This window comes from Vanellus vanellus (assembly GCF_965231255.1).
Source record: "Vanellus vanellus genome assembly, chromosome: 1".
In the NCBI taxonomy this organism is placed as follows: Eukaryota; Metazoa; Chordata; class Aves; order Charadriiformes; family Charadriidae; genus Vanellus; species Vanellus vanellus.
The window spans coordinates 85,209,779-85,237,737 of NC_138905.1; the positions used below are offsets into that span (position 1 = coordinate 85,209,779).

At 40.7% G+C, this 27,959-nt stretch overlaps 1 protein-coding gene across 1 annotated transcript; it reads left to right on the forward strand.

Annotated features, from left to right (window-relative positions):
• On the forward strand, positions 1-27,811 carry DYRK4 (dual specificity tyrosine phosphorylation regulated kinase 4; the record flags this gene model as incomplete). The annotated part of the gene is made up of 14 exons (XM_082492703.1): positions 1-24; positions 4,685-4,768; positions 6,127-6,276; positions 10,869-11,004; positions 12,182-12,345; positions 12,727-12,863; positions 13,791-13,931; positions 15,953-16,091; positions 17,861-17,942; positions 21,006-21,178; positions 22,312-22,372; positions 22,934-23,063; positions 26,749-26,903; positions 27,349-27,811. The coding sequence occupies 14 exons, from the start codon at positions 1-3 to the stop codon at positions 27,582-27,584; spliced, it is 1,812 nt and encodes a 603-aa protein (XP_082348829.1). The 3' UTR covers positions 27,585-27,811.
• Between the last annotated feature and the right edge of the window lie 148 nt (positions 27,812-27,959).

Sequence of the window (27,959 nt, forward strand, 5' to 3'; positions counted from 1 at the left end):
ATGCTGACAGAAATAGTTGACAAGGTGGGGAAAATGTTTATGTTCCTACTGTATTTTGAGTGAGTGAGAATGCATTTGATATGGCTTTTTAATATATTGCATGATTTAACACCTACATTGCATTCTTTCTATGTATTATACAGGCTTTATTCAGTTTTGATAGAGGACAGAGAGAAGAAAATGCCCATTTAAATGAGGAAACAATGGGGTCTATATTTTATATAGTTGTGTATTTCATAATTTCTAAGATTCCAATACATTTCTGATTTCTGTGGTCAACTGGGTACTGAAAAAAATAAGCTGACCTTTTGGGAATTACGAAAATGTGTCACAATTTCTGATTTTGCAGAATGCTGCATGCTCAATACCTAAACCTCCTTATGACTGCAGACTGGGTAGTGAATGAGGACATTGTTCTGTTTCTTGAGTGATAATTGGAATTAGCAAGGTAATGGCCAGTAATAGATAATTTGAAGGGCTGGAATAGGAGGAGATGATAGTTTGGGATTGAAGTGCAATATTGGAGTTGTAGGACAAGCCAAATGCTATAGGAGTAGGACAGATAGGAGTCAAATGGAGTGAAATAGTTGCTGCAGTTTTCCTTTAGAGTGCATCTGCCAGAATTAAACCAGTCACAAAATCTCAGCTGTAGATCCCTTACTAGATGTACAGGATTTTGCTAGAGTAGCAGGTGATGGGTCATCTGGATCAAGTCCATCAAATAAGTCCCTGTTGTGGACTAACTGATAGATCCACCTGCTCCCCATTTCAGCCACTGGCGGTACTGCTGTAGCCACAGATCAGTTTTTCTACTGGTAAAATATTATGCTATTTACCTTTTGGGGGGAATGTTGTGAAGGTTGATCAGTTATTCATTTTAAGGTGCTTTGAATCAATTGCCCAAAGAGTGATGAATTATTAAGGGTGCTTATTAAGAGTGCTACTCTTAATAAGCAGCTTTTGGGAAAAAGAGACAAAGAGAATCACAAATACCCGTGATTAAAAAAAGGCACAGCCATGGGCTGGTGGACTGATTTTGCTTTTGCAGTGTAAAAGGAGAAATGGTCATCTCAAAACCTTGCCAATCTTTTCCCAGTGATTGGAAATTAGATGCATTCCAAATTCTGGCAGAATATTTTGGTGCTCACTCACCTGCTTCCTTAGCTTTTGCTGAATTTTAAAGACATTTGGTGAATTGTTCATGATCTATTAGTAAATACAATATATTTTGAACTTTATATTTAGTAAAATAGACATCATTGCATAGCCTTTTAAAAATATTACTAAGAAATAAAATGCCATTTTGGAGTGAAGACTCTGCCGTCTGTACAGGTATGTGAAGTCCACTGTTTTTCTGGTTTTCTCTCTAAAAGAGCTGTTTCCTCTCTAAAATTCTGGCTTTGTATTGACTTGAAGTTAGAAAAGCGCAAAGTGGTTAAGAAACTGTCTCTAAATGAAGTGTAGTGTTTTCATCAGCTCCAGAAACAGAAAAATAAAGATAGCTGGGAGTAAAGTATGGATGAAGTGTGGGAAAAAGTATAACATGCACTAAAATTAATTGTCTTAAGACCTGGGTTGATATACCTAGTAGAGTTCTGTCTGTGAATGCCAGACTCATCTTAATAACAAATGTGATTCTTCCTTGAAATGCAGGATACATAGTTTGCATGTGAAGTGTTTGTCTGTAAAAATATTCTGGCACTGGATTTTCCATAGACCACCTATATAAATTCACACTGGAGGATAGTGAACACAAGGACATTGGATGCACTGGGCAAAGTATATCATGCTCTAGGACATTCATATGTAGGATGCAATAATCCAGTGGTTCTCTTCTGGGGGCACTTGTTATGGTGGCTCTGGGGATGTTTTGGATTTACAGCACACAGTCCCTTACCCCTGGCCAGCTGGTCTCCATTTCCAAAGATGGGAATTACTATGTCCTGCAAAGACAAGTCTTAGTACTTTTCCCTTTCCCAATATTCTCCTCTGCACCATGGATATCCATGACCTTTCCTCTCAAACTGTACCCAATTAGCAGAATGTCATGGTTTAGGCCAAATCGGCTACTGGGGACCTGGGGGACCCCAGATGGGACTGACAGATGTTCCCCTCTAACCCTCTTCAAAGAGAGAGGCAGAGGAGGAAAAAGAGACTTATGAGTTTAGAAGGAACTAAACTACTTTAAAGAAATATTAATAATAGAATAAAAAGAAATAATGAAAAATATATACAAAACCATATCAAGCTCCCGAGATGACAATCACGACACCGGCTGGCACTGGGGCAGTCCCAGCCTGGACTCAGTGATGGAAGGGAACTAGATTCCGGATGTGGATTCAGGATCGGGATCACAGGCAGATGAACAGAGTCCTCCTCAGACATGGTCCATTGAAAGAAGAGAACTGACCCTTTGATCCCTCAGCTTTTATACTGAGCATGAGGCAGATGGGATGGAATACCCTGTTGGTCAGTTTTGGGTCCCCTGTCCTGTCCGCTCCTCCCTGCAGGTGGGACCCCTCTATGCTTTTCTGCTTCTGACCCTCCAACGTGGCAAATAACAGAGTTGGTTGGCCTTGGGGGTTATAGCAATAAGTATAAGCAGGAGCCTCTCTGCATACCGTGCCTGGGCATCAGCTGTAAACACAGGTCTTATCACTCTGAGAGAGTGAACACTGCCTGCACAATATGCAGTTAATTTCAGTAGTTAGAGAGGCCCAGCTAAGAAGCGAAGTTACTGAACAAAATTGGTTCTGTTTTACCTCAAACCAGGACACAGAATAAGGCTAAACCCAGAGCTGTTGTTATCAGCTTGTTCTGAATCTGAAGTTTACCCTTTAAGCTTGCAGGTCTTATTTATTTGTGGTTTTTTGTTTCTCCCCTTACTTTTCAAATGAAAAGAAAGAGAAAATATCTGCTATGGGCACTAACAGCACAGCTGTGCAAAGGGCAGTTTCTAGCTGGTCTGCCCAGCTTTCGCAGTGTTTTCATGGTTGACAGTGAGATAGCTGAACCTGCATGTCATAGAGTAGCAAATCCTTCATGTGATCAAGTAGGTTTGTACATAGTTTTCTCTCCATATTTAGTCTGGGAGGGTCTTCTAGAGATCTCTAATCTAACCCTATCTCTAAGGATGGAGATCCCACAGTGTCTCTGAGCACCTATCCCATACGGAGCTGGATGTGTCAGAGCCATTGCACACGTATCTTCAGCTTGATCTGCACCTTTGTAGCAATGCCGATGTGCCCTGTATATATTGGGGTCACTGTATGTGCATGGATCAGTTCATACACGAGCATCCATCACCCACTACAGCTCTTGTATATATGCAGTCGGTTACCACAGATGCAGCAGTCTAATCCAAGTTGTCCCTACTTCTTTCAAGCTCAGACAGAGGACCTGTCAGCGTGGCTGGGCTGCATCATGGCAGATGTTTTACGGCACTAGCCAGTACAAAACACATTAAGCACACTCCACCAGTATGCAGGCATATTTTCATGTGGTCTAACAGAAGTCCATGACAGAAGCCTTTAAAAAGTGATAGTAGCACTGGATAGGCTAAAAGTAATTTTAAAGAGCAGTGACTATATCATCACCAGGTGCTCTGCCCATTTAAGACTGTGTGACAGGTACAGGCCATGGCAGCCCTGGCTGCAAAACAGATAAAAAAGAATACCATGCTGCTTTATTTAAGTATTTTTAATCTGCAGCTTACACCCATAAGCTAACTTTTGGCTGCCAATTTATTTTGAAGCTCTAAATTAAAATTCTCCTCTCATGCCTCCAAGTCCTTCTCCTGCTAGAGAAAATATTGCTGTGAAACCACTTCAAAACTTCTAAAGTGGAACTGATGTATTTACTTGGATAAAGATTATTTTTTTGACTGTGAGTGGAATGACATTGTGTCCCAGAGCCCAGGAACAAGGCAACACATTTGACTAAACCCAATGGGGTTCACTCCAGCCTATAGAGTAGAGCTCCAAGCTGCTGTAGCCACAGTTTTCAGTACCTAAATTACTGTAAAGATTTCTGCAATTCACTAAAGTCTGTTATTGGACAGAAGTGTGCAGTTCTACTTATCATGTTCATCTTTATTAAAAAACTGCTGAAAGTACTAGTAGAATCTGAAAAATAATGAGCTGCTTAGCACTTTCCCCATGATTCTTTTTTTTATTTTGTTTGTTGCTAATATTACCTGTCCATTGGAGCCAATGGGTTGTTTTCTATATCTCAGTAAATTTAAACATTGATTTGTGTTTTTATAAAATCTGCACCAGAAGTTGAATCAGTTTAATGCTGCTATTAACAATGGATGGGCTCACAATCTACCTTGTGAAGCAGTTTAAAGCTGTCCTTCCAAGCAGGCTCACTGTCTGCTTTTGCACACATATTTAGGGATGGCAAAGGCCCCCCCTTCCCCTCTGCTGACCACATGGGCATATCAAGCATGCTGAGAAGCATAATAGGCAAAGCAAGCTGTCTCTGCACCTGCCCACAAAACAGCTGTTCGACTGGGAGAGGAATTGCTAGAGCGTACTGTGTTTTCAGCAGCTTTTGTGGTCCTCTCTCATACACCGTGTTGGCACAGACGTTGCCACAAAGGGAAGAAACACAGAAACCATACAGACATTTCAGGATTTTTTTCCAGAATAATTTTTATTAAAGCATCATTTCATGTTTGCAGTCTGCCCGTGTGGATGCATTTTCTCAGCCTCAACTGACTGTTCAAGAGAGAGATCATCTGGGATCTAACAGAGTCTTCCATCAGGTATGTGACTCTTCAGCCGACTTTAAAAACATCTGAATGCTTGTTTTCTAAGAGACCCCTTAGAATAAATGAATCAGAGCAGAGGGAAGTCCTTTATTTCCTGCCCTCTTCCATTTCCCTTGTAGTTGTATGACTGTCCCAAGTGCCTATGAGTATTTTGTTTTGGCTAACTGTTCAGTAGCATTTGAGGCATTTCTTCTGCCCACTCACTTTTGTTTCTTGAAGCTTTCATCAAAAGTCCACTGGAATCTCAGTTCTAAGTTTTTAAAGACTTTTCCATCGTGTTGGAAAACATTCATTCAAGTTGGTTGGGTTAAGAGCTTTTTTTCTTTGCTTCTTGAAAAAAAAGTCAAACCTTTCCTTTGTTTTCAAAAGCTTAACAGATATGTTTCTATCTTTCCTCAGTGACAAAAAATTCACAGGCTTATATGGGGAGTAGCCTTAACTCTCTGGACCTTGTTCTGCATTTGATAGTGCATAGCTGATCTATTTCGGATCTGTTTCAAATCCTTTTTTTATTATTTCCCAAAGAAATAGTCTACCTCAAAATTTTTCTTTGCTTATAAGAGCATGATTTTCACTTTAGATATCCAAGAATATTAGAGGTCCTAACGTTCATAAAACTATGTGCTTAAACGACTGATGTTAAAGAATGAGTGGTATAGAAATGTTTTGCAAATAACAAATGGGAGAAGTCTAAAGGAAGGACTAATAATCCTGGAGCTTTCAAATGAGTATAAGTGTTTATTTTTATAAAGTTTGCACAGGGCTTGCCCTTTCCCCACTAACGAGGGGTGCAACAAAGGGGCCTAGTCAAAGTGAACTCTATGGGAAACAAGGGGGAAGAAAATATTGAGAAACCAGTGCAGGGAAGACCCTCCCACTGACTCCACCCTGGTGTTTGGCAGCAGGCCAGTTCCAATTTCTCTTCTACCACTGGGAATAGCTAGTGATGTTGCCTGCCATTTAAAATTCATGCCTGCTTATTACCCTACATATGCTTTATTTTCCCCACTCAAAGGAGTCCTGCTGCCTGGAAGGGCTGTTCAGTTTCAAAACCCAAACACCTTTTCCAGCTGAAGCAGTCCGTGCTCAGATGCTGGGTGGAGATGCTCTTGTGGGGAAACTTTCGTGCCCTAAAATATGCCAGGCTGCCCTCTTGCCTGGACAACCTCCTCCTGCCCATTATGACAACTGAGAGCTGCCGCAGAGTACCTGCTCTTTTCCCCTTCACCATTAGGTGTCAGAAGTGAACCATACACACCTTCCACGGTTTTCAATCCCTCGGTTTTTCGACGCTGTTACACAAAGTTGCTTCCTAGGTCATTATGTAATATTTCCTTACGCTTTCTATTTAGAAAGTCAGTCGTGGTGTTCTTTCCCTCCCACATCTGGAAGGTCAAGCAAAGCATGGTTTGGTTGCAGACGCTGCAAACCCTCCCCCCCTTGAAAGCAGCCTGCCTCAGATAACAAATAAGAGCTTCCAGAATGTCCTCCCCTCTCTTCAGGTGAGTGAGCTATAAAACTCTTAGATATCTTGTGTTTGACTGGTTAATCAGCTTCTCTCTAGTACTGCTAAGAGACTTTCAGTGCAAAGTGTCACAAGTGTGCGTGTGGGAAGAGAGAAATATCTTAGTGTCAGCATTTGCATCAGTTTCTGTTTTCAGCCATAGTTAAAAAAAAAAAAAAAAAAAAAAAAGGAATAACTACAAACAGTCAAAGAGATAAATTGCTTACCAGCATGGCTGTGTGTATCTCTGGATATTTTAATGGAGATCTAACATCACAGGAAGCTTTTGAAGTCATCTTCACTTTTGGCGTTGCTTCTTATTTTTTCACAAGTCCTACACCCATCCCCTGTCCAAACTCTTCTTCATTTGCTCCTTCTCTCCTCAACAAATCAGGGACCTGCACTACTTACCACCACTACTCTGTGGCCTTTATAAGTCAAACTGTCACTCAAATCGTACAAAAGCCAATGATTAAGCTTTGCATCTGAAAGTGAACCATCCTTCCATTTTATTTTCTGTGAAAAGATTGAAGCCAAGAATTTTACAGAGGTGGGGTTTTTATTTTATTCTTTAAATGGAATTTAGACTTCTATAACAAGCTGTGTAAACACTGATAAGAAAGCCTTTTTCTTGGCTTAGAAGTGCGAGGGGACAATAAACATTTCAATCTAGAAAGCATGATTATGTGCTGTCTGTTTTGGACGCCTTCTTTGTTTACTCTTCCTTAGAAATAACACAGCATTGCTAATTGAGGGAGTGTGTATTGGAATGGGGAAAAAGTGGAGCTCTCAAGCTGGGGCTCAGCAGGATAGTGGTAGGACTGTCCTTTGTCAGCACAGACTTGTACTTGAGCTGTTCAAGTGGTGCTGCTCATAGCTGGCTGCCCTGCTTCTGTAGCAGTTAATATTGCAAAAAAAAAAAAGTGGCAGGGTTAGATGCAAGTCATGGGAAGATGAACACATTCTTAACTCAAAACTCGCGAGCACCAAGATGCATGTATCCAAGTGGTACTAGCCAGGACCTCTTGCAAGGACATGGTGGACCAGTATTGCCCACTAGTTAGTCCATATCACTGTGTGCTGGTTTTTTTAATACAGCTTTTGTACCCTTCTGACATTGAGAGAGAATGACATTTTGTGTCTCCATCCTGTCCCACTTCTGTGAGTCATAAGGACTTTCTCAAAGTATGAAGAATTACAAATAAATTAAGGAAGAATTTGGGTTGGAAGGGACCTCCAGAAGACATCTAGCCCAACCTCCCACTCCAAGCTGAGCGGACTTGGAGCAGGTTGCTCAATGCCTCATCCAGTTGGGCCCTGAATATCTCAAAGGAAGGAGAGGCCACAGCTGCTCAGGGAAACTTGTTACAATAGTGAACCACTCTCATGGTAAAAAATTTTTTTCCTAATATCTAATCAGCATTTCCCTTGTTGCAACTTGTATCCATTAGCCACACACCCATCTTGTCCTAGGACCATGCACATCTGTGTAGAGTCTGGCTTTGATTTCTCTGTATCATCCCGTCAAGTAACTGCAGACAGCACTAAGATCATGCCTGAAGCTTCCTCTTCTGCAGGCTGGACAAATATATTTCCTGCATCCTCTCCTTGTACATCACGTGCTCCAGGCTCCTGACCATCCCCTGACCTTTCCCCTGAATTTGCTCCAGTTGGTCACTGTCTTTCTTGTACTGGGAAACTCCAGACTAGACACGGTACTCTCAGTGTGGTCTCACAAATGCTGAATAGAGGTGGAGATCACCTCTGTCACCCTGCAGGATATCCTCTTACTAATACAGCCTGGGATGTGTTTGGCTTTCTTTCTTACAAGGGCACGCTGCTACCTCGTGTCCAGGTTGTTGTCAGGCCCTTCCTTGCAAAGCTGCATCCTTTCAGTTGTCCCCCAGCCTGTCCTGTTGCATGGGTACATTCTGTTCCAGGTGCAGGACTTAGCATTTGTCTTTGTTCAACTTTGGAAGATACCCATAGCCCATTTTTTCAGCCTGCTGAAGACCCTTTGGATAGCAGCCCTGCTATGGTCTACAGGTTTGAGAGGGTGAACACATGCATTGTCCAGGTCATTAATAGACACTAAACTGTACTGGCCTTAGTATCAATCCCTGAGGGACGCCGCCAGTAACCACCTGCAGTCTTTGGAACCTGACCATCCAGCTGATTTTCCACTCACATTACAATCCGTTTATCCAGTTCATTTCTCACTCTTTGGGCTTCAAGCATACTGTGGGACACAGCGTCAGAAGTCTTGCTGAAGTCAAAGTATACAACACTCACTGTTTTTCTCTCATTGGCCAAGCCAATCACATCATCAGAGAAGGCAATCAAGTTGTTCAGACACCATTTGCTCCAACTTATGTTGGCAAATCCATACTGGCTGTTCCAAATCAACTCCTTGTCTTTCATTTGGTTGGAAATGGCTTCCAAGAGGAATTGTTCCATAGCCCTCCCAGGGACTGAGGTAAGGCTGACCAGCTTGTAGTTCCCTGAAGCCGCCTTCTTGCCCTTTGTGAAGGTAGGTGTGATGTTTGCCTTTTCCAAATGGTCAGGAACCTGACCATTTGGAAACTGCTTGCCATTGACTTTCAAAGCTGACAGCGAGCTGCCTTGCAATGACATTGGCCAGCTCCTTCCACACCCTCAGGTGCATCCCATCTGGTCCTGCAGACTTAGGTATGTCCAGCAACTTAAGTGGTCCCTAACTATCTTCCTCTACTGCAGGTAACGCTTCTTTACACAAATACTACTTCTAGACTCAGGGACTTGTGAGGACTGAGGGCAAAACTTATCAATGAAAAGCACTGAGTACCTTGGTCTTTTCCAAATCCTTGGTCACTTGGTCTCCAATTCCACTCGGCAGTGGGTTCACATTTCCCTTACCCTTCCTTTTTTGCTCGTGTTGTACTTACAGAAACTGTTCTTACTGACTTCTACATCCTTGCTAGCTGCAATTCCAGCTGAGCTTTGGATTTCCTAAACGTGCCTGCATGTTCAGGTAGTGTCTCTTGCACATATCCCAGATAACCTATCCCTGCTTCCACCTTTTTTGTGCTCCCTTTTCACCAATGCTCGCCTTCAGCAATGTTTGCTTAACTTTCTGCATGTTGGAATGGACTATTCTTGTGCTTTAAGGAGATTAACTTTGAAGATCAACAAGCTCTCCTTATTTTCTTTGCCCTTCAGGGCAGTCTTCCATGGGTTTATGGTGAGAAGATCTCTGAACAAGCCAAAAGTTGCTTTCCTGAAGATCAGTGTTTGTAGTTCTACTGCTTGTCTTACTCACTTCTCTGAGTATTTTAAACTCCATAATCACATGGTCACTAGAACCAAAGCTGCCTTTCCCCTGACCTTCACATCCTCAACCAATTGTTCCTTGTGTGTAACAGGTCCAGCAGTGCATTTCAGATCACCTGCATTAAGAACACGGTCCAGGACTCTCCCAGAATGCTTTTGCCACTTCAGCAGATACTGAGGTGACCAAATAACCCCATGAGTATCAGGGCCTTTATGTTATGATGAGTCTTCCCAGATGTACCTAATTAAAAGCCATCCTCACTAGGTTAGCAAAGCTGTTTGCAGAAACTCTTGCGCTGCTTCATCAGATGGATCCTGTTTCTGCTCAGCAGAAGCCACAGCTCTGTAGCTTCAGCCAGGTATTGGTCTATTAGATGCATTGTCTCCAGCTGAGTCTTTTCCCCTCAATGAAGGGACTGAGGAGAACATGGCCTGGGCCCCCACACCCTACCTCCTTATCCCAGAGCACACTATCTTCTGTCTCCTTATCTGACTCATTTTTATCTCCAGCCATCCGTCATCTCTTCATGGCTTGATTCTGTCATCTGTTCTTTGTTTTCTGATTCTGGGAGCCCTGAGAATCTGCATGTGCTGCTGATATAGGTGACACCTGTATATCCTTTCTTCTGCAATTTGTTCCTTTGAGTGCTTCTGCACCTTCACAGGCCCGTTCGTTCCCCATTCATACCAATCTTGATGTTTCTCTTGGCAATGTGTATGCGTGCAGACCCAAGCGCATGTCCCTGCAGTTCCGTGGGCTGCATAAGCAGTCTCAAGGATTCTAGCACAACTTTTCAGCGGATGTGCCCACACAGAAATTTGAGATGGATGTTGACTATTATTCTATCTTTCCTGCCCTCTGTGCTCGGAAGACCATACTCAGACCCTACCCTAGCTCATGCGAATTACTGCAACTTAATGAAACCATTGCTGTTTGTAGCATTTATAGAAAGTGAGTGCCCATGTACTGAATGAACCTGGAAGATGAACTTCCTTCTGTCATTTAGGGATTTATCTTTCCGTGGTCCAATAGCCTCTGGTGCTGTTGTCGGAATTTGCTCTCTGGGTAAGTAGGGCATTCTAGTCCTCAAGCATGCTTTTTTGGTCTCAGCACAAAGCTGACACTCAACAAATCCAAAATAAATATCTTGCAGCTTTGTCTTTGGGATTGTAGTATTTTTAAATATATTTTTGTATATACATACATAATTGCAGATCAGCTGAATTTTCATTAAAATATCTGAAAACAAAATTTACCCTTTTTTTATTTTTGCTTGGCAGGAAAACAGAACTCAATGCAATTTTTCCCAGTTTAACCTTCCAGACAGTCTTCCCGACAGTGATACCAGAGCCCAGACAAAACCATCACAACTGGAAAGCACCAGCATCAGTGTCAAACTGCCTATGACAGCTTCAGGTAGAACACAACAGAGCATGCTAAAAAGACTGGAGAGACAGGCTGCCTCCACAGACAGCGAGTGTATGCAGTCAGGATACTTAGTGACCAGATGTCCCATGCTAAATGGTCACTGAAATATTTAACAGTTTGTAGAAAAGGAATATGGATGGGGTCCAGGATTTATAAAAATCCTACTTGGTAACATATGCAATAGGAGAACGAATAGACTGACAAATATATAAATGAGAGAAGTATGCATTATAGAAAAGAAGATATATTTGTCCAAGACACATGATAGGTCATATAGATGACAGCGATATTCTAGTACAGTGATAAAACATTTTCCCACTTGCTTGTAGCTCTGTCATATTTTATCAATGTGGGCTAAATTGCATTTTGGGAGTTCTCAGATCTAGAAAGTTTCTGGCTGACTTTATTTTTTGAAGGAGTCTAGGGAAAAAAAAAATAGTGGCCTTTTGCTTTTAAATGCTTTAGCATCCCTGCATTAGTGGATGAAGATCTGCCACTGTTTAACAAAACACCCACATGCATGCCTAGAAGACACGTTGATTTGTTATGCTACCATCTGATTATTTATCTAGATTTAAATGATGTAAGTAGAGGTGTTAGGGTGGCTGAAATGTTTCTACGCAGGAAGAATCTGAACTAGGAGAACAGCAGGTTTGGGCCCCATTTAATTCCTAACATCATGCATCTGAACTTGACATTTTCTATCAGAAAAAAAGGACTTGAAAGCTTTGGTTAACTAAAGCTTACTGCCATTTTACAAGTATGACAATCAAACCAATAAAAACATACCATTTTTTAATGTAAGCTATGAAGCTTGCTGAAGCAGATAGGTAACAGATGGGATTTTCAAAAATGTCTAGGTGCAAAACTTTGCTCAGAATCAAATAATTTTTACCTAAGCTCTCTTAAAAGTCTTGCTGACAGATGATGAATGCTTTGTTGAACATAATACTGTAAGTCAGAAAAAGAAACATACATTTGTGCAAAATGTCAACATTGTAGAATCATAGAAATGTTGTTTGGAAGGGACCTCTAACAGTCAGCTACTGAGCCTCCTGCTCAAAGTAACATGCTTTACTGTAAAATGTTCCATTGTAAAAGCAATTTGCCATCAGGCTTCTGACATTTTATTGATTTTTGGTTTTATATTTTTTTTCTGATTTAGAAGCTTTGAAAAATTTTAGAAACCAGTTAACAGTCTATGAGCAAAAAGAAATTTTCAATTATACAGAGCTATGGTTTCTTGGGCTGGAAGCTAAAAAGATTGAAGGCTTGCCTGAAACCCAGAATAATAATTGTTACGATGATGAGCATGGTTCCTACTTAAAGGTAAGTGGAAAAATTGTGGTATTCATTTTCAGCTCTTTAAGTTTGTAGTGACTGTCTGCCGACTCTTAAGTATCCATGAGAGATAAATGTTGTTTCTAGAAGATAAATATTCACATAGTGAAAACATCAGTACCAATCACTTTAAAGCTCAGAAGAGAATCCTAAAAACAAACCACTTTGCATCTCATTCAGGATTGATGCAAGGTAGGTGGAGTAATGAAGCATGTGCTTGTTATTTTCTCTGTCACCCTTGTTTAATGTAGACTTCACTTGCTACCAGTCCAACATGTTTCATATGCAGTAAACTGACACACAGGAACTACTTTAAAGCCTGATCTTTGTCATACTATCTAAATCTGAACTATTCCTTTTCTTTTGAAGGTTTTACATGACCATATTGCATATCGATATGAAGTGTTGGAGGTGATTGGGAAAGGGTCATTTGGGCAGGTGGCTAAATGCTTGGATCATAAAACCAATGAATTAGTGGCACTGAAAATAATAAGGAATAAGAAAAGGTGAGACATCTGTTGACTTTAAATCAGTACAGTTAGCTCTTTGTTATATAGGCAGTGACAATCTAGAGTAATGTGAACAAAGCAAAATCAAACCCCCAGTACATCAGACTTTTACTAAACACAGTGTGAAGACTTTCATTAAACACAAAACGGAGTGAAGAAAGGTGATGTCAGGGACTCAGAATTGGCCTAGACCCAGTGGAGACACAGTCTACAAAAGCAGGCACAGTTTTTCCGGACTTACAAGGAGGTCTCTGTATCTGTAACACAGTTAATACACAGCACAGGTAACCAGCCCCGCATGACTGAGAGCCGAGAGCCTACAATTCCCCCCCAGGACACCAAAACCACAGGAATATGCTGGGAGGCTCCAGTTGCTCATTTTAACATGAAAAATTCTACACTATGGTCCTAAGCCACCTCTTCTTATTATATATCTGGTTACAAACTTTTAGTTGAGTTTTGCTTGAACCAGAATCAATGAAATAGATGAGAATGATGCTGTTGACTTCAGCAACAAAGTTCGCCCCTCGGTGAACACTAAATGTAAAGATGCTCTTCAAAACTGACTGTCTTACTGTGGCTGGTGTGAAATGTGGCCCTGTTCAAGTAAATGGAAGCATTCCTATGGATTTTGAAAGCACTAGGGTTGTACTCTGGATGCTCATTTGGGACTGTTTTTCACTTTATTTTTTTTCAGACAAGTCAAAATAACTGGTCTTAAATGCTGTATAAAACCAGTATATTTAGACTAGGCAAAACCATAATGAATCAAAGTTACAGTAGTTAACAGGGGTAAATGGTGAATTTTTAATCATAGCCCCACATGTTGAGTTTACAGTATGATTGTGGTGTTTGTAACATCTATGTTGCTAGAAATGCTAGATTGAGTTAATGTTACCATTCCCATTTACTGTGATATTTCAGATTTCATAGCCAAGCTTTGGTAGAAGTGAAGATCCTTGATGCTCTCCTGAAGAAGGACAAAGACGATACTCACAATATCATCCACATGAAGGAATACTTCTACTTCCGCAATCACTTCTGTATTTCCTTTGAACTGCTGGGGTAAAGTATACTTTCTTTCACACAAATCTTAAGGAACATTGTAGATCATGTACCCTACAAGCTTTAAATTTTATGCCTTCTTTGGAAGAATTTGCTTTTCTTAATGTTACAAAAAAGGAATACTGTTTAAATACAGACTGCATAACTGAGTCTGTGGTCACCAAAGGTGAACTGAAAAAGTCCCCATTCAAACTTCATACAGACAATGACATGACCCATCCCTTATTTTCTGTGCTGTGTATTGAAGTCTTCTTCCCTTAAAGACCTAAGGGGAAAAGAGTAAAGCAATGTATTCGTAACTGGTAAACTTCAGGGTATGTGAATATGAATAATGTTATATAACTCAAAAGTATAGCTGTTTCTTGCTTTCTAAGAATGTATGCTTCAGGACACATTTTAGGAGGAATTTTGGAGAAATTTTAGGGAAGTCAGTCCATTTTATTCACCAGCTACCTTGTAATCAGGGCATCAAACTGGGATTACAGAGGTTATCCATGGTTCCTTATCCTTTAAAGTAAAGCCCTCTTACTGCACGTGTTATAGCCTTTGCTGAAGATTCATCATTGTATGGAAGGCTTGATCTCAAGCAGACCTAAATACATCATGTTGCTGCATGCGAGTCTGTCACTCAGGCACACAGGGATAAGATTTCACTCCTTCTCTCCAGGGAAAAAACAACAGACCATTTTTTTCAGAAAGCTGTTATGGAAACTTGTAGGAAAACATTCATGGGATAGCCACTATGTACAGCTCTTTACAGAAGAGTTGTAGACTGGTTGTCATGTAAAAATATTTGTCTTATGAAATTCTTATTGTTTCTAAAATATAGTGAAAACCCCTTAATTTGTGAACTTTCTTCTCCATCAAATCCTGGTAATTTCATTTACTTCTGAAAGAATGGGCCTTGCCTGACACGAGTGGATGCACAAGTGGGGACGGCAGAAAGCTACAGTTGCTTATGTCCTTGCAGATGCATGAGGTCCTGCTGAGGAGCCCTCTGGAGATCATATTGCTGAGGACACACTTGTGCATCCCTTCAGAAGCCACCATCCCTGATGCCATTTCCCTCCTCTGAAGAGTGACCGCACATTGAGCACTCAATACTTGTCAGGGCACACCCCAGGCTGGGGGCTCCCTGGGGCTCTGGCACCAGGGGCTATGGGGGCTCCCTCAGGGCAGGGCCTGGCAGCCAGGAGCAGGGCAGCTGGGGGGCACCAGGGCAGCCGCAGCCCTGGGCATCGGGCACCTCCCTGAGGACAGGAACAGGCTGAGGCTGGGGGAGAACATAGGCCCATGGGTGGGCCTCACTCAGTGGGGCCCACAGCAGGGCTATGGGGAGCTGGAGACCACCCCACCCCACCCCGAGGGGCTGACACGGGGATCAGGGCCATGGGCAGGTGGGGGGAACCCGCGGCTACTGGGAAGGGCCATCGAGGCTGGTGGTGCCCTCAGGGTCTCAGGGCAACGTTCACATGTTGCCAACCACGCTTGGCAGAAGTTAGCAACATCATTTAAAGCTCTACGGGAAGGAGCTAAGATATGATGGTGACAGGAGAGATATAAAAACCCATCGAGACCTGAATTGATGGGGGTATTTATCTAGAAATATTTGCTGCTGGTTGAAGACTCTTTAGACGAAAAGGATTTACACAAGGTGCCAAAGAAAAGACAAATGAGAGTGAAAGGAAACTGAAGAAAATTTATTTCTCTCAGTTCCCGAATGATCATTGTTCTTGATGAAAAACAGCACAGCTGCATAACACAGCACTGAGTTTAGCAAGCAAGCAAGTCCACCGACATTATGTCTTCTCAGGGAGGGGTTTGTGCGTATTACATGCAGAACAGCATTTTCAAGGAGGAGAATAGCTATGCCATTTTCTTCTGCGTGAGTCCTCCCTCATGTAGGAAGACGCGCTAAATACTCTCTTAATGCACTGTAAACTAATCATGCCTTTAAAAATAAGTTCCCTAATCTTTTTTCTGCTTTCTGTCTTCTTCTTCCACCCCCACAACCTCCGCAGAATAAATTTGTATGAGTTGATCAAAAAGAACAATTTCCAAGGTTTCAGTTTGTCTTTAATTCGACACTTCACTCAGTGTGTGCTGAGATGTTTACAAGTGCTCTACCAGGAAAGAATCATTCACTGTGATCTGAAGCCTGTAAGTACAGTCATTTCATAACTTGTTATTCTGTACAGAATACATAAGCTTCATCCTATTTTTTATTGATCGAGAGGGACTCTCAGAAGAATCCTTAAAACTCAGTAGGGTGTTTGTACAGAAGCTATGGTTTATTTCAGACTGTATTAGTACTAGATTCAAGTGATTCTTTCCATTGATTCAGTTCATTTACTGCGGTATTATACATGATTATCTGGTTGCCAAAATATATGCAAATATGAATCAAATGACTTTTTGCTTAGAAAAAGAAAAAAGTACTTGAGAAATTAAGTATTTCAATATGAGGAACATTATAATGCAAGGAGACATTCCCAAAGCAACATGTTTCAGGTTATCCTGTTAAGTCTATTTAATTTCATATACAGAACTATAAAATTAGGTAGCCTAGTAAATGGCAAAGCAATTCTATAGTGCAGTATTTATGGTGCTCACCTGTTTCTGGAGGAACATCGTGATACAAGTCCTGATGCTATATCTGCTAAGCATTCATGCTAGATGAAACATTTCCATCCTCCTTAAAGCCCAATCTTTTTTTTTTTTTTTTGCAATTTTTCAGGTTTACAAAGTATTTTAATTCTATTTTCATTTCAGGTGAACAATTCTCTTGATTTCTTTTTCAAAACTGCAAATGAACCAATAAATAAATACATAAATAGGCTCCCAAGTAAAAATGCTAAGGATGTTGTTCTGCTCTCACTTTCCTTAATGTATCTCCACGCAGAAGTCTGAAGAGTCACATACTGTCTGTACACATTGTCTTGCCAACATCTTTGCCAGACCAATTTGCAGTGAGAAGTGAAGGCTTGCAAGATAATCAAAATATCTTAATCAGAAAAAATTGACCCAAGAGGAAATCTGTTCGCAGGCAGTCACTGACAAAGAATAATGTTGGCAAGATCAGTGAGTGTAGCATGTATTTAAATAGAGTAACATATTAGTGAACATTTAGTGAATTAACTAAAAGAGAATTTTGTTCTCATTCTACAATTGTACAGTTTCATGAATTTAATTACGTTGCCTGAAACTCACATCTGTTATTCCATCTGCCTCCTATGATATTTCTCAACATAAGGTAGAGTATGGGCTTTCTCTGGACTGTTTGCTAGGCAATCACTGTCCCCCCCAACCTGGTTTTGCAGTTAATCAACTTCCTTGCATTGTGAGAGATTCAGTATTAGAGACAGAGTCCTACCATGAGCATGAAGGGATAGGTAGCTGCAGAAAGAGGATGCTTCCTCCCAAGAGAGTCTGGAGAAGGTTGCAAGCAAACAAGGGAAGAATTGTGAAGTATGACTCGTTCATGGGGCAGGGGCTTTCTGTGGTTACAAAAGAATGGTTCTGGTTAATTTAGCATAGCACGCAACCAGATGCAGTTTGCCTTTTAGATTAACAACAATGAGTCTTGGGGAGCTCACTCTGCTCACACAGCAAGCATTCGCACCAGCTGGTGCCTTGATAGCACCACACACTGTACAGTGCAGTGGCTTGGATTGTATGTGAGGGACTAGTGTCCCTGTCTTGCTAACCTTCAAGCTGGGTACCTTTACAAATCTCCCCTCTGCTTTGGTTAATTGCGCATGATTGGATGCCTATACATTAGCAAATGCATTCCCAAGGAAGTTGGGTTCTTCTAAGTTTTTATTATGCAAATGAGTGTAAACCCAATATGCATTACTTTTTTTCAAAGTATTCACTAACCTAATGTGGTGTTAAACCCCTTTTTTCCCTGTGATTTTTTTCCTCTTTAGGAGAACATATTATTATACCACAAAGGCCAAGGTTCAGTTAAAGTTATTGACTTTGGATCAAGCTGCTATGAACACCAAAGAGGTTTGCAGAAAAGTCAAGTTGATGTAATTTTCTTAATAACCTTTCTTAATTTAAAAGAAATGTGGAAAAACTGTTTCTTTGATTGAGCTAATCATAGAATCATTTAGGTTGGAAAAGACCTTTAAGATCATCAAGTCCAACTGTAAGCCTAACACTGCCAAGTCCACCACTAAACCATGTCCCTAAGCGCCACATCTACACGCCTTTTAAATACCTCCAGGGATGGGGACTCCACCACTTCCCTGGGCAACCTGTTCCAACTCTTGACAACCCTTCTGTTGAAGAAATTTTTCCTACTATCCATTTTAAACCTCCCCTGGCACAACTTGAGGTCGTTCCCTCTCATCCTTTCACTTGTTACTTGGGAAAAGAAATCGACCCCCACCTCTCTACAGCCTCCTTTCAGGTAGTTTTAGAGAGCGATAAGGTCTCCCCTGAGCCTCCTTTTCTCCAGGATGAACAACACCAGTTTGATCGGCTGCTTCTCACAAGACTTGTTTTTTAGACCCTTCACCAGCTTCATTGTCCTTTTCTGGATGTGCTCCAACACCTCAATATCTTTCTTGTAACGAAGGGCCTAAAACTGAACACAGTGTTTGAGGTGGGGCCTCACCAGTGCCAAGTACAGGGGGACAGTGACTTCCCTAGTCCTGCTGCCCACACTATTTCTGATACAAGCTAGGATGCTGTTGGTCTTCTTGGCCACCTGGGAACACTGCTGGCTCATATTCAGACGGTTGTCAACCAACACCCCCAGATGTTCTACCAGGCAGCTCTCGAACCACTCTTCCCCAGGCCTGTAGCGCTGCATGGGGTTGTTGTGACCTAGGTGCAGGACCTGGCACTTGGCCTTGTGGTATGTCATACCATTGGCCTCAACCCATCAATCCAGCCTGTCCAGATCCCTCTGTAGAGCCATCCTACCCTCAAGCAGATCAACATTCCTGTCCAACTTGGTGTCATCTGCAAGCTTACTGGGGATGGATTCAATCTCCCAATCCAGATCATTGATGAAGATATTAAACATAACTGGCCCCAGTACTGAACCCTGCGGAACACCACCTGTGACCAGCCATGAACTGGATTTAACTTCATTCACCACCACTCTTTGGGCCTGGCCATCCAGCCAGTTTTTTGCCCAACAAAGAGTACACCCATCCAAGCCGTGAGCAGCCAGTTTCTCGAGGAGAATGCTGTGGGAAACAGTGTCAAAGGCTTTACTAAAGTCCAGGTAAACAACATCCACAGCCTTTCCCTCATCCACTAAGCGGGTCACCTTGTCATAGAAGGAGATCAGCTTAGTCAAGCAGGACCTGCCTTTCATAAAACGATGCTGACTGGACCTGATCACCTGGTTGTCCTGTATGTGTCATGTGATGGCGCTCAAGATGATCTGCTCCATGACTTTCCCTGGCACTGAAGTCAGACTGACAGGCCTGTAGTTCCCCAGAATAATTTAGTGGCCTATACTGCTAATAAAAATCTGATGAACTGTTCAGCCATTGGTGGTGGAACAAATACTGGTAGGAGATAAGTAAGCTATTACCATGCTTTTTCTTTGTCCCACGCCTGATCAGCCCTTCTACTGCTGTTGAAATCAGAATTGCATTTGCAAGAGTGGTTAGCTGAAATGGGCCTATAAGGATAATCCCAATACTTCACTTAACAAAGAGCTTATCAGGTCCAGAGATCCTTTCCCATCGGGATGGTTAAATTATAATTGGCACTTTTTGGATTAATACAATAGGGGAAATGGGAACTCTGCTACAAGTTTAGGAAGTCTGAGTTTGGGGTTTTTTTTATACCAAAGATTTAAGCAGAATGTGCAGGAGATGTAACAAAAAAGAAAACTGTAAGGGAGAAAGTAATGTATAACATCTATTAAAAACAAACAAAAACCCCCCAAACAGACTAGAAAGAAATCTGTACTTCATTCTATTAATTTAGAAAAACAAAACTAGTCTCTAAATGGCTCGGGTTTTCCCGTGAAATACTGATATATAAGCTGAGCCAAACCTGTTTATTTATATTTTGGGATTCAGCCCATTAGATTTATGACAGCCCAGTTTTATAGGAGTAGGTAATAGTTTTAGGTTTGCCCGTGTTTGAGTAGAGTGTAATCTGAGACACAGCCTGAAATATTTGAGAGTAACAAATTGAAACAGAGAACAAGTGAAAGGAAAGATGGACGATATCTGAGAAGACTGTCAGCTGAAACAAGAATTTGTGCAACCCTCAAAGTAGTACAGGATTAGAGATTAGAAAACAAAAAGTCAGCTATTTATTTCTGACAAGAATGACAAAAAGCAGACAACAATTATGCAGTTGGTCAAATGAACAAGGGCACAGATTGCCACCATGGTGCTCTTTACCTGCACAGATTTGGTGAAACCAAATATTGTGCAGCACTTACTTTTCAGGGCACTTTCCTTCCAGAAGGATATTGAATATGTGGGAATGCAAAGTCCAGGAATATAAACAAAATGACCAGCAGAGTGATAGGAATAAGAAAATAAGAGAGTTTGCATGCTGTAAATGTGTTCATACGTCTGAATGACAAGAGGCAAAAACATTAGTCTATTCACTATGATGAGTCCCAATCTTGGAATGAGATCTTCTGTTATCTGCTTTGTGGCTATAATGCATTAATGGGGAAATCAGAAGGCAGTAGGTGTTCCCTAGGTGTCAGTGAAACCGGTATTTCCTACAGTGCAAGCCTGTGATAACGAAGAACTCTTGATTGATGCAAGAGGAAGACCTCCAAATAGGAAAATGAACATGGACTAAGCTGAATCACAGCATTAGTAGAATAATTTATTTCAGTAGAACTTGCTGAAGAACAATTTCCAAATAGAATAGTGGAAAACATATCACCCACTGATTTTAGGATGGAATTGAAAAGGTTTTGAGAGCCTATGTGAGCAATCCCTTAATGGCAGTTACTGGATAGTGTAGATATATAATGCCTAAACATGTATTTCACTTGTCTGTGAAATCTGGAATCCACATTTCTGTCCCATTTATGATATTTTGCTTCTCATCTAATTTTCTGTTTTGATATAGTGTACACCTATGTTCAGAGCCGGTTTTATCGCTCGCCTGAAGTGATTCTTGGTCATCCTTACGCTATGGCTGTTGATATGTGGAGCTTAGGCTGTATCATAGCTGAGCTTTACACAGGCTACCCACTGTTTCCAGGGGAAAATGAAGTTGATCAACTTGCCTGCATCATGGAGGTAACTTTTGGGATTGTCTTTTGAATTACATACTCATTTGATAAACTACAGTGCCAGCAACAAAGAGACATGCCAAGAGATGGTGAAATATATTTGTCTATGGGCTGGCCTTTTAGAGGGAGGTTTATTACAGCCAAAGGGCTCTTTGAAAGGATGGGCTTTAATGCAAAACTGTTACTTCTATTTCATGTGCCAAACACTGCTTTCTACACTCAGTGTCTTGCTCCTGAAGGAAACATATTATAATCTGGTCAGAATTTGTACGGAGAAGTTAGAACAGAAGCAGCATATCTAAGGGGAAGGAAAAGAAAGGCTCATCTTCTCTTAGGAATGAAATATGAGTGGGTTGAATTGGATCTCTTTAGTCCAAACTCCTACTGAGAGGGATATTTTTGCTAGCAGTTGATTAATCAGTTGTGTCTAGCAAATCTTGAAAAACCTCAAAGGCTTGAGTAGAAACTCTCTGGATGACCTGCTCAACTCCTGCTCTGCTCTCCTGGTGAAAAAGCTTTTCCTAATAGTCACCCTGAACTTCCTCAATTTGTGGATGTTGCCCCTTCTTATGCTGTCTGCCCCTACCAAGGAGTTTGGCTCTGTCAACTTTGTAACTGTTCTTCAAAGAGTTTTAGGAGTGTACTGTGACATCTCCCACCTGAGATCACCCAACCAGTGCAAATGTTAGAATAGGTGCAAAACTGACCCATGAAAACAAGATAGTTACTCTATACCAATCACTAAACTGCAACCTGATGTTGAACTCAGCCCCACGTTCTGCTCCTTCTAGTGCTGTGTTAGTTTGTACAAGATTTTTCAAAGATGACATCTCTCCATGTGGCCTCCTACATGTGTCATTAACAGAGATACTTGTTCTTAAACTTTTCCGTGGTGGTGAAGATCCCAGTGTCATCCCTTATAAGATCACATTTTCCATGTAAGAAATCTCTAAGGAATCCCTTCATTCCTTCCACAATAAATGGCAGAAAAGGAACTGGTTTGTAGACATTTCACAGTAAACTCCTACATTCAGCTTCTTTTCATATGGAGGACGGTGAAATACTTTATCTCTCCTGACAGTTGTTATCTATGTTTGTGAAATGAAGAGTAACTCCATGAATTCATTTTCTATGTTGAAGGTATTGGGTCTTCCACCAGCTGATTTTATCCAGGCTGCATCAAGAAAGCGAACGTTCTTTGGTAACCACTTCTGATTGTTTGTCCTTGTGGGATTCCTCACTGCTAGTTAGCCCCTAGTCAATATCACCGGTAGAGATTAGGGGCAGACAACCTTAGCTGCTTCTTAGCTGACAAAACTTCTTTCAGGAAGAGGTATTGAAAAGAAGCAAATGGGTAACATAAAGCCTACAAATGAACCTGGTGCTGTGCTTTTCAAGTTTTATGGGTGTCTCACTGCCAAAGTGATAGGGAAGGGACTGGGAAATCCATTCCTCTGTTACTCCTTAAAAATGTTATTGCTAAAAGGAATGCAGTGGGCTTTGGAAACTAATTTAGATTAAGTTCATTCCTCTGGATATAATTTGTTTTTAGAAATTACACAAATCAAACAAAAAACCACAGTGTAGGATGCAGTCTCTAGGATGTAACCAGTATTGTTTGCCACGATGCTGGCAGACTATCAAGACAATAGGGCAAAAATGGAGTTAGTGGGACGGATATGGGTACTGTTTTTGCAACTCTCTTAAAGATTTGGTGAGGATTTTTAATGTAACTTTTTGAACATGTTTTTATATTTTTAAGATTCCAAAGGTTTTCCTAAATCCATAACTAACAGCAAGGGAAAAAAGAGATGCCCAGATTCCAAGGATCTAAGCACAGTGCTGAAAACCCATGACGCTGGTTTCTTGGACTTTCTGAAAGGATGTCTAATGTGAGTTCATAGTTTTGATTTATATGCAGCAGGCTAGTTTTGGCTTTGCTTTCATTCTCTTGTGGCTTTAAAGTCTTTGTATCTGTTGGGGGTTTTCAGTGGGGTGTTTTGGTTTTTTATGTTTTGTTTTTTTTTTTTCCTTACAGTATCATTTGGATAACTATTATTAATCACAGCTTATTGCAGGGAGAAATCATTGCACAAATAGACTATATAGAATTAGTCCAAGATACAAAAGAAAGCTGACATCATCATATCTAAAAGCAGACCTTCCTCTTCTCATGCTGGAGACTAAACTTTAAAAGCAATGGTTTTTACCCACTGAGGCCTTCGTATTAAATCCTTTCTGTTTTATCTGATATAAAAGTTCATTAAGATAACATAGATAATGGCAATGCACTGTGCCAAGGCAGTGCATATCTGGAGATCAAAGTTTGGGTTTGGTACTTAAATCTAACTCCTGCTCCGTTGGAAAGGAAGTCTTCAAATTTCCTCCAGGAGGATTTATATTGGGAGCTGACTTAGCTGGCTTGAATATCTTGACTATGTTTTCTGTGATAGGTCTTGGGGATGGCAATAAGGTGATGCACTGTGGTATATACATGAAAACAATTCTGCTTGTTTGAATATCTGCTTACAAAGGTCTTGCTCTCTGAATGCATGTTTCCTTGGGTAAGATTAGACTCTTTTTAGTTCCAATACACTATGCGCCTCTCCCTTAGCAAAAGATAAAAAGGGCAAAGTACATTCAGCCACGTACAATCAGTACAAGTGTCCACCCCAGAATCAATGGTATTGTTTGCTTGCTTCTTCTTGACTGTGGTAGTTATCACGGAGAATTACTTAGCACAGTTACCAGAGTGTTACTTTGTAGTTTGCATGCTGATTTAAGCCTTTTTTGTCCTTATCAGTTATACTTGTTTTCCTTGTACCTTTGAAGAATTATTTTTCCATTCTCTTGATTGGAATAGATTTTTATAAATCACTGGAGTGCACAGTGCGAGAAGAGTCTAATATGTCTCAGATCCTGTCATTCTAGGATAAACTGTTAACTTTACTCCAGTCAAGGATTTTCTTACTGAATACCTAGTATGACAAGTCATCCACAGCTGTTTTTTAAAGGAAATTGATGATTTGCACAATTTTGTGAACTGCTAAATGCAAATAACATGTAATAATCAAGTGTCTTCACACAAGGTAGAATACTCTATGCCAGGAACTTTTAACTTAGTATCACAGAATAATTTAGGTTGGAAGGGACCTCTGGAAGTCATCTAGCCCACCCTCCCACTCAAACCAGATCAAACTTGGAGCAGGTTGCTCAGGACCTTGTCCGGTTGGGTTCTGAGTATCTCCAAAGAGGAGATCCACAGCCTCTTGGGGCAACCTGTTCCCATAGTGAAACAGAGTGACGGTGAAAGTGTCAGTGATAAAGTGTCGATGTGTTTGTGTGGGGGAAGAGAGATTGTGATTTAGTGTCACCAGCATGTCATCTGTCATCACCAAGTAAATTGGACTTTTTAATAAATGGATAATAATGTAATATAATAATGTGGGAGAAGCAAAACGATTTTGTGGCTCAAACACGATCACGTGCCTTCTCCAAGGCAGTCAAGCACTTTACAGGGTGGGATTCCATGGACCCTGCTGATATGAGGTGTCATTTGACTAATAGGTCTTTTTGCTTGGGAAATGGATACTAATGAGGTTTTACTCTTCCATCAAATTAAAAGACTGAGCATGCAGGAGCAAACTTTTGTCTGGTTGCCTTAAATGCTGACCTCTTGCATAGGCTCAGTAAGGCTTTTGGGGTGAGCTTGGATCTTAATTTTTACTGTGTAACAGTAGCAAAAGCTGGTCCCATACCTTTTCCAGTGTTACCTGTATCTTATGCAAGGCTAATATTTTTTGTCTTCTTTACTACTGACTGTAAGTTTCTTTCTAGCAGTTCAGTAGTACTTTCCTAAAGAAATCCATGCTAACTTGTGGTTACATGAAAAAAACACAAACAAAACATCCCTCTCTGTTTCACAAGAAAGTTGCTTTTAATATTCTCTGCTTGCTAAAGCTGTATGAATCATTGATCCATTTTGGTTTGCTGGCTGACTCAGAACATTTAGGAAATAATTTCAGTGAAGCAAAGAAACCTGTAAACAAGTCATTTCAGGTCACACAGAAAAAAATGTTGTGTGTTGGAATTGTTTAAATTTTCAAAGGAATTAAGTAAGGTTTGAAATGAAAACTCCTTGAGATAAAAAAAGAATTGAAATATTTTGTCTGTTTCAATGGTCAATCTGTGTCTGTCCAAAGCAGCCTGGTACATTTGCTATGACTTCACAAATAGTTTTGTTCAACTTGTATGCACCAGTTTTGCAGATGAAAACATCAGACCAGAAAAACAAATTCATGCAGCTCTTGTGATGACAAGAATATATTTTTTCCTACATTTTTTCTGTACATTTCCAGACAGCCCTGAGATTAGATGAAACAGAATGAAATAGTCTGCAACTCATGTAGAGATTAGTAACAGAAATATTAGGATTGATATGAAAGCAGTACAAATGGAAATGTATATGTGTTTAAGCACTGGAAGAAACAGCAGGACAAGGGTTGAAAGAATGTTGTGTATAGGTAACAAAGGACAGTGGTCCCAGGACAGTGCTCTCACCTGTAAAACTGGGGAACGTGTTTGTCTGTATCACAGCCAGGAGGCCTGTGCTCTGGTGAGACCACTGCACAGGTGACCAGCAGTGAAAAATCTTAAAGCTCACAGCAATTGCATGGCAACAAGGTTGCAGAATATCACATATGCTGTTCATTTCCATGTTAGCCTGAAAGGAAAACGAACTTATATTCCAAAATACAAGGAAAACCAGACCATGAGTAGATACCTTGCCTAACATTTATGGAGACTTAAGTCAGCAAGGTTCTGATGTGAAGGAGCATGCCCAAACAGCGGATGACTCCTAAAGGACATCAAAGGTCTGTCTAAAGACTAGGACATCATCACCAACCAAGAACTCCAGAGATGTGATGAGGACACAATAGCTGAAAACCCTTGTCCTCTGAGTGACACCCAAGTGGTCTTGGCCAGAGCACTTGGTACTTGTGAGTATGTGGGTGTGAGAACTGAGTGAGTGAAATCTGTGAGAGGATAAAGTCAATGTTTTTTTTTTTAAAACAAAACAAAACAAAAAAAACCCTCACCTTTCTTTTCTGTCATAAGACCTCAAGTGAGTTTTGTTAAACTAAGTGTCTACAGTAGTTTCAGGTGCAATTAAATTAGGGAAGATGTATCTTCTAATGAATTACCCTATGTCTTATTTATGTTCCCTTTCTTTGCCTTTCTTTCCCTTTCTTTGGGCCTGCATTGACACAATGTGAAAACCTTGAAACAAATATTCAGTAGGGTCCCTACCCTAATAACACCATGAACTGCATATTAAAAATGGTTTGATCCTGCAGAGGGTTTGATCAGCAAAGCACATAGTGCTGGAGTAAATAAAACGTCTAGAAGGATGGAGAAGATCACATAAGATTTTTCCTTCTTTTCAGTTAAAAATCTTTTGTTTCAAAAAGTGTCCTCATGAAATGACTTTCAGAAGACAATGCTGAATCTTTTGGCTTAAACTGGTTTTCAGTTAGAGCTACTGTTAAATAACTATTTGTCTACCATGGATTTAAGGTGGGAACCTGCCCTGCGCATGACCCCCGATGAAGCAATGGAGCATGCATGGATCCAGGAGCCAAAAATACACAGAGCAAAACCGAAAACACAGACTTCAAGGAAGCTGAGTGATGGTTCTCTCTCTACACCAGAAAAGAAAAAAGAGAATATTCGTAAGCATGTGCTACCTGGAGAATTAAGTGCATTTATATCAGTGTTTGTGTGTTTGGTATTTCTTTCTATTTAATATCATCTGTCTGAAGTAAGGTGAGGTGGTAGTACACAGCATGCAGATAATGGATGGTCGCTGGAATGTGGTGGACAGAGCCACTATTTCTCACTTCTGTAGAAACCCATTACTTATGTTTTGTAGCGGCTGCCAGCAAGATGATTGGCAGTACTAAAGATCTTTTCCCTACTGACAGCAAAATAGTTATGGTATCTGACACCACACCATAGTGCACCTCACTTTCAGAGCAAAAGAATGCATCAATAGTGGTTATAAGATCCCAGAGAAAATTTTCAACTGATTTTCTGTGAGTTTGTGGTGATCATGTGTTTATCTGCTGCTAAGAGTCTGCAGTCTTACCCTATCATTTTATTTATTTATTATTACAGAAAATATCTGGAAAGATACGGCTGACAAAGTGAAAAGTGAACTGGCTGAAAGACTGACTCCCCCTGTGCCCTCCACAGGCACAACAGGAAATGATGTGCAGAACACAAGGAAACATGTTATTCCAGAGAAATGGTTGGAGACCCAAATGGAAAAGCCTATGAAAACCGGTCAAGCAGAACGCAGTGATGAAACAGCTCTTCCAAAAAATTCTCTTTTTTTCCCCCCAATTAAGTAATACACAGCAAAAGTGACAATTGCTTCAGTTGCATACCTGGTATATTTTGTAGGTATTTTTTGTACTCAGGAATATAAGCTGTGTCTGTCTGTATATGGGCTGTGCACACTGTAAGTATATTTAATGTTCATTTTACCCTGAAATAGTCCAGGTAACCAAAACAAAATTTGAAAACCATTCCTTTTCCTCATCCACATCCTTGTTGTGATCAGAGATCCTTCACAACTAGCAGCAATAAAACGGAGACTGTAGAGGTGCAGAGTGGCTTATTCTTGATGTTGAATTTTCGATTATCCTGGAGCTAAAAGAACAAATGCATTGATGGAAGAATTGGAATCCTCTCACATCAGCATAAACCAGGAATAATTCATGGAT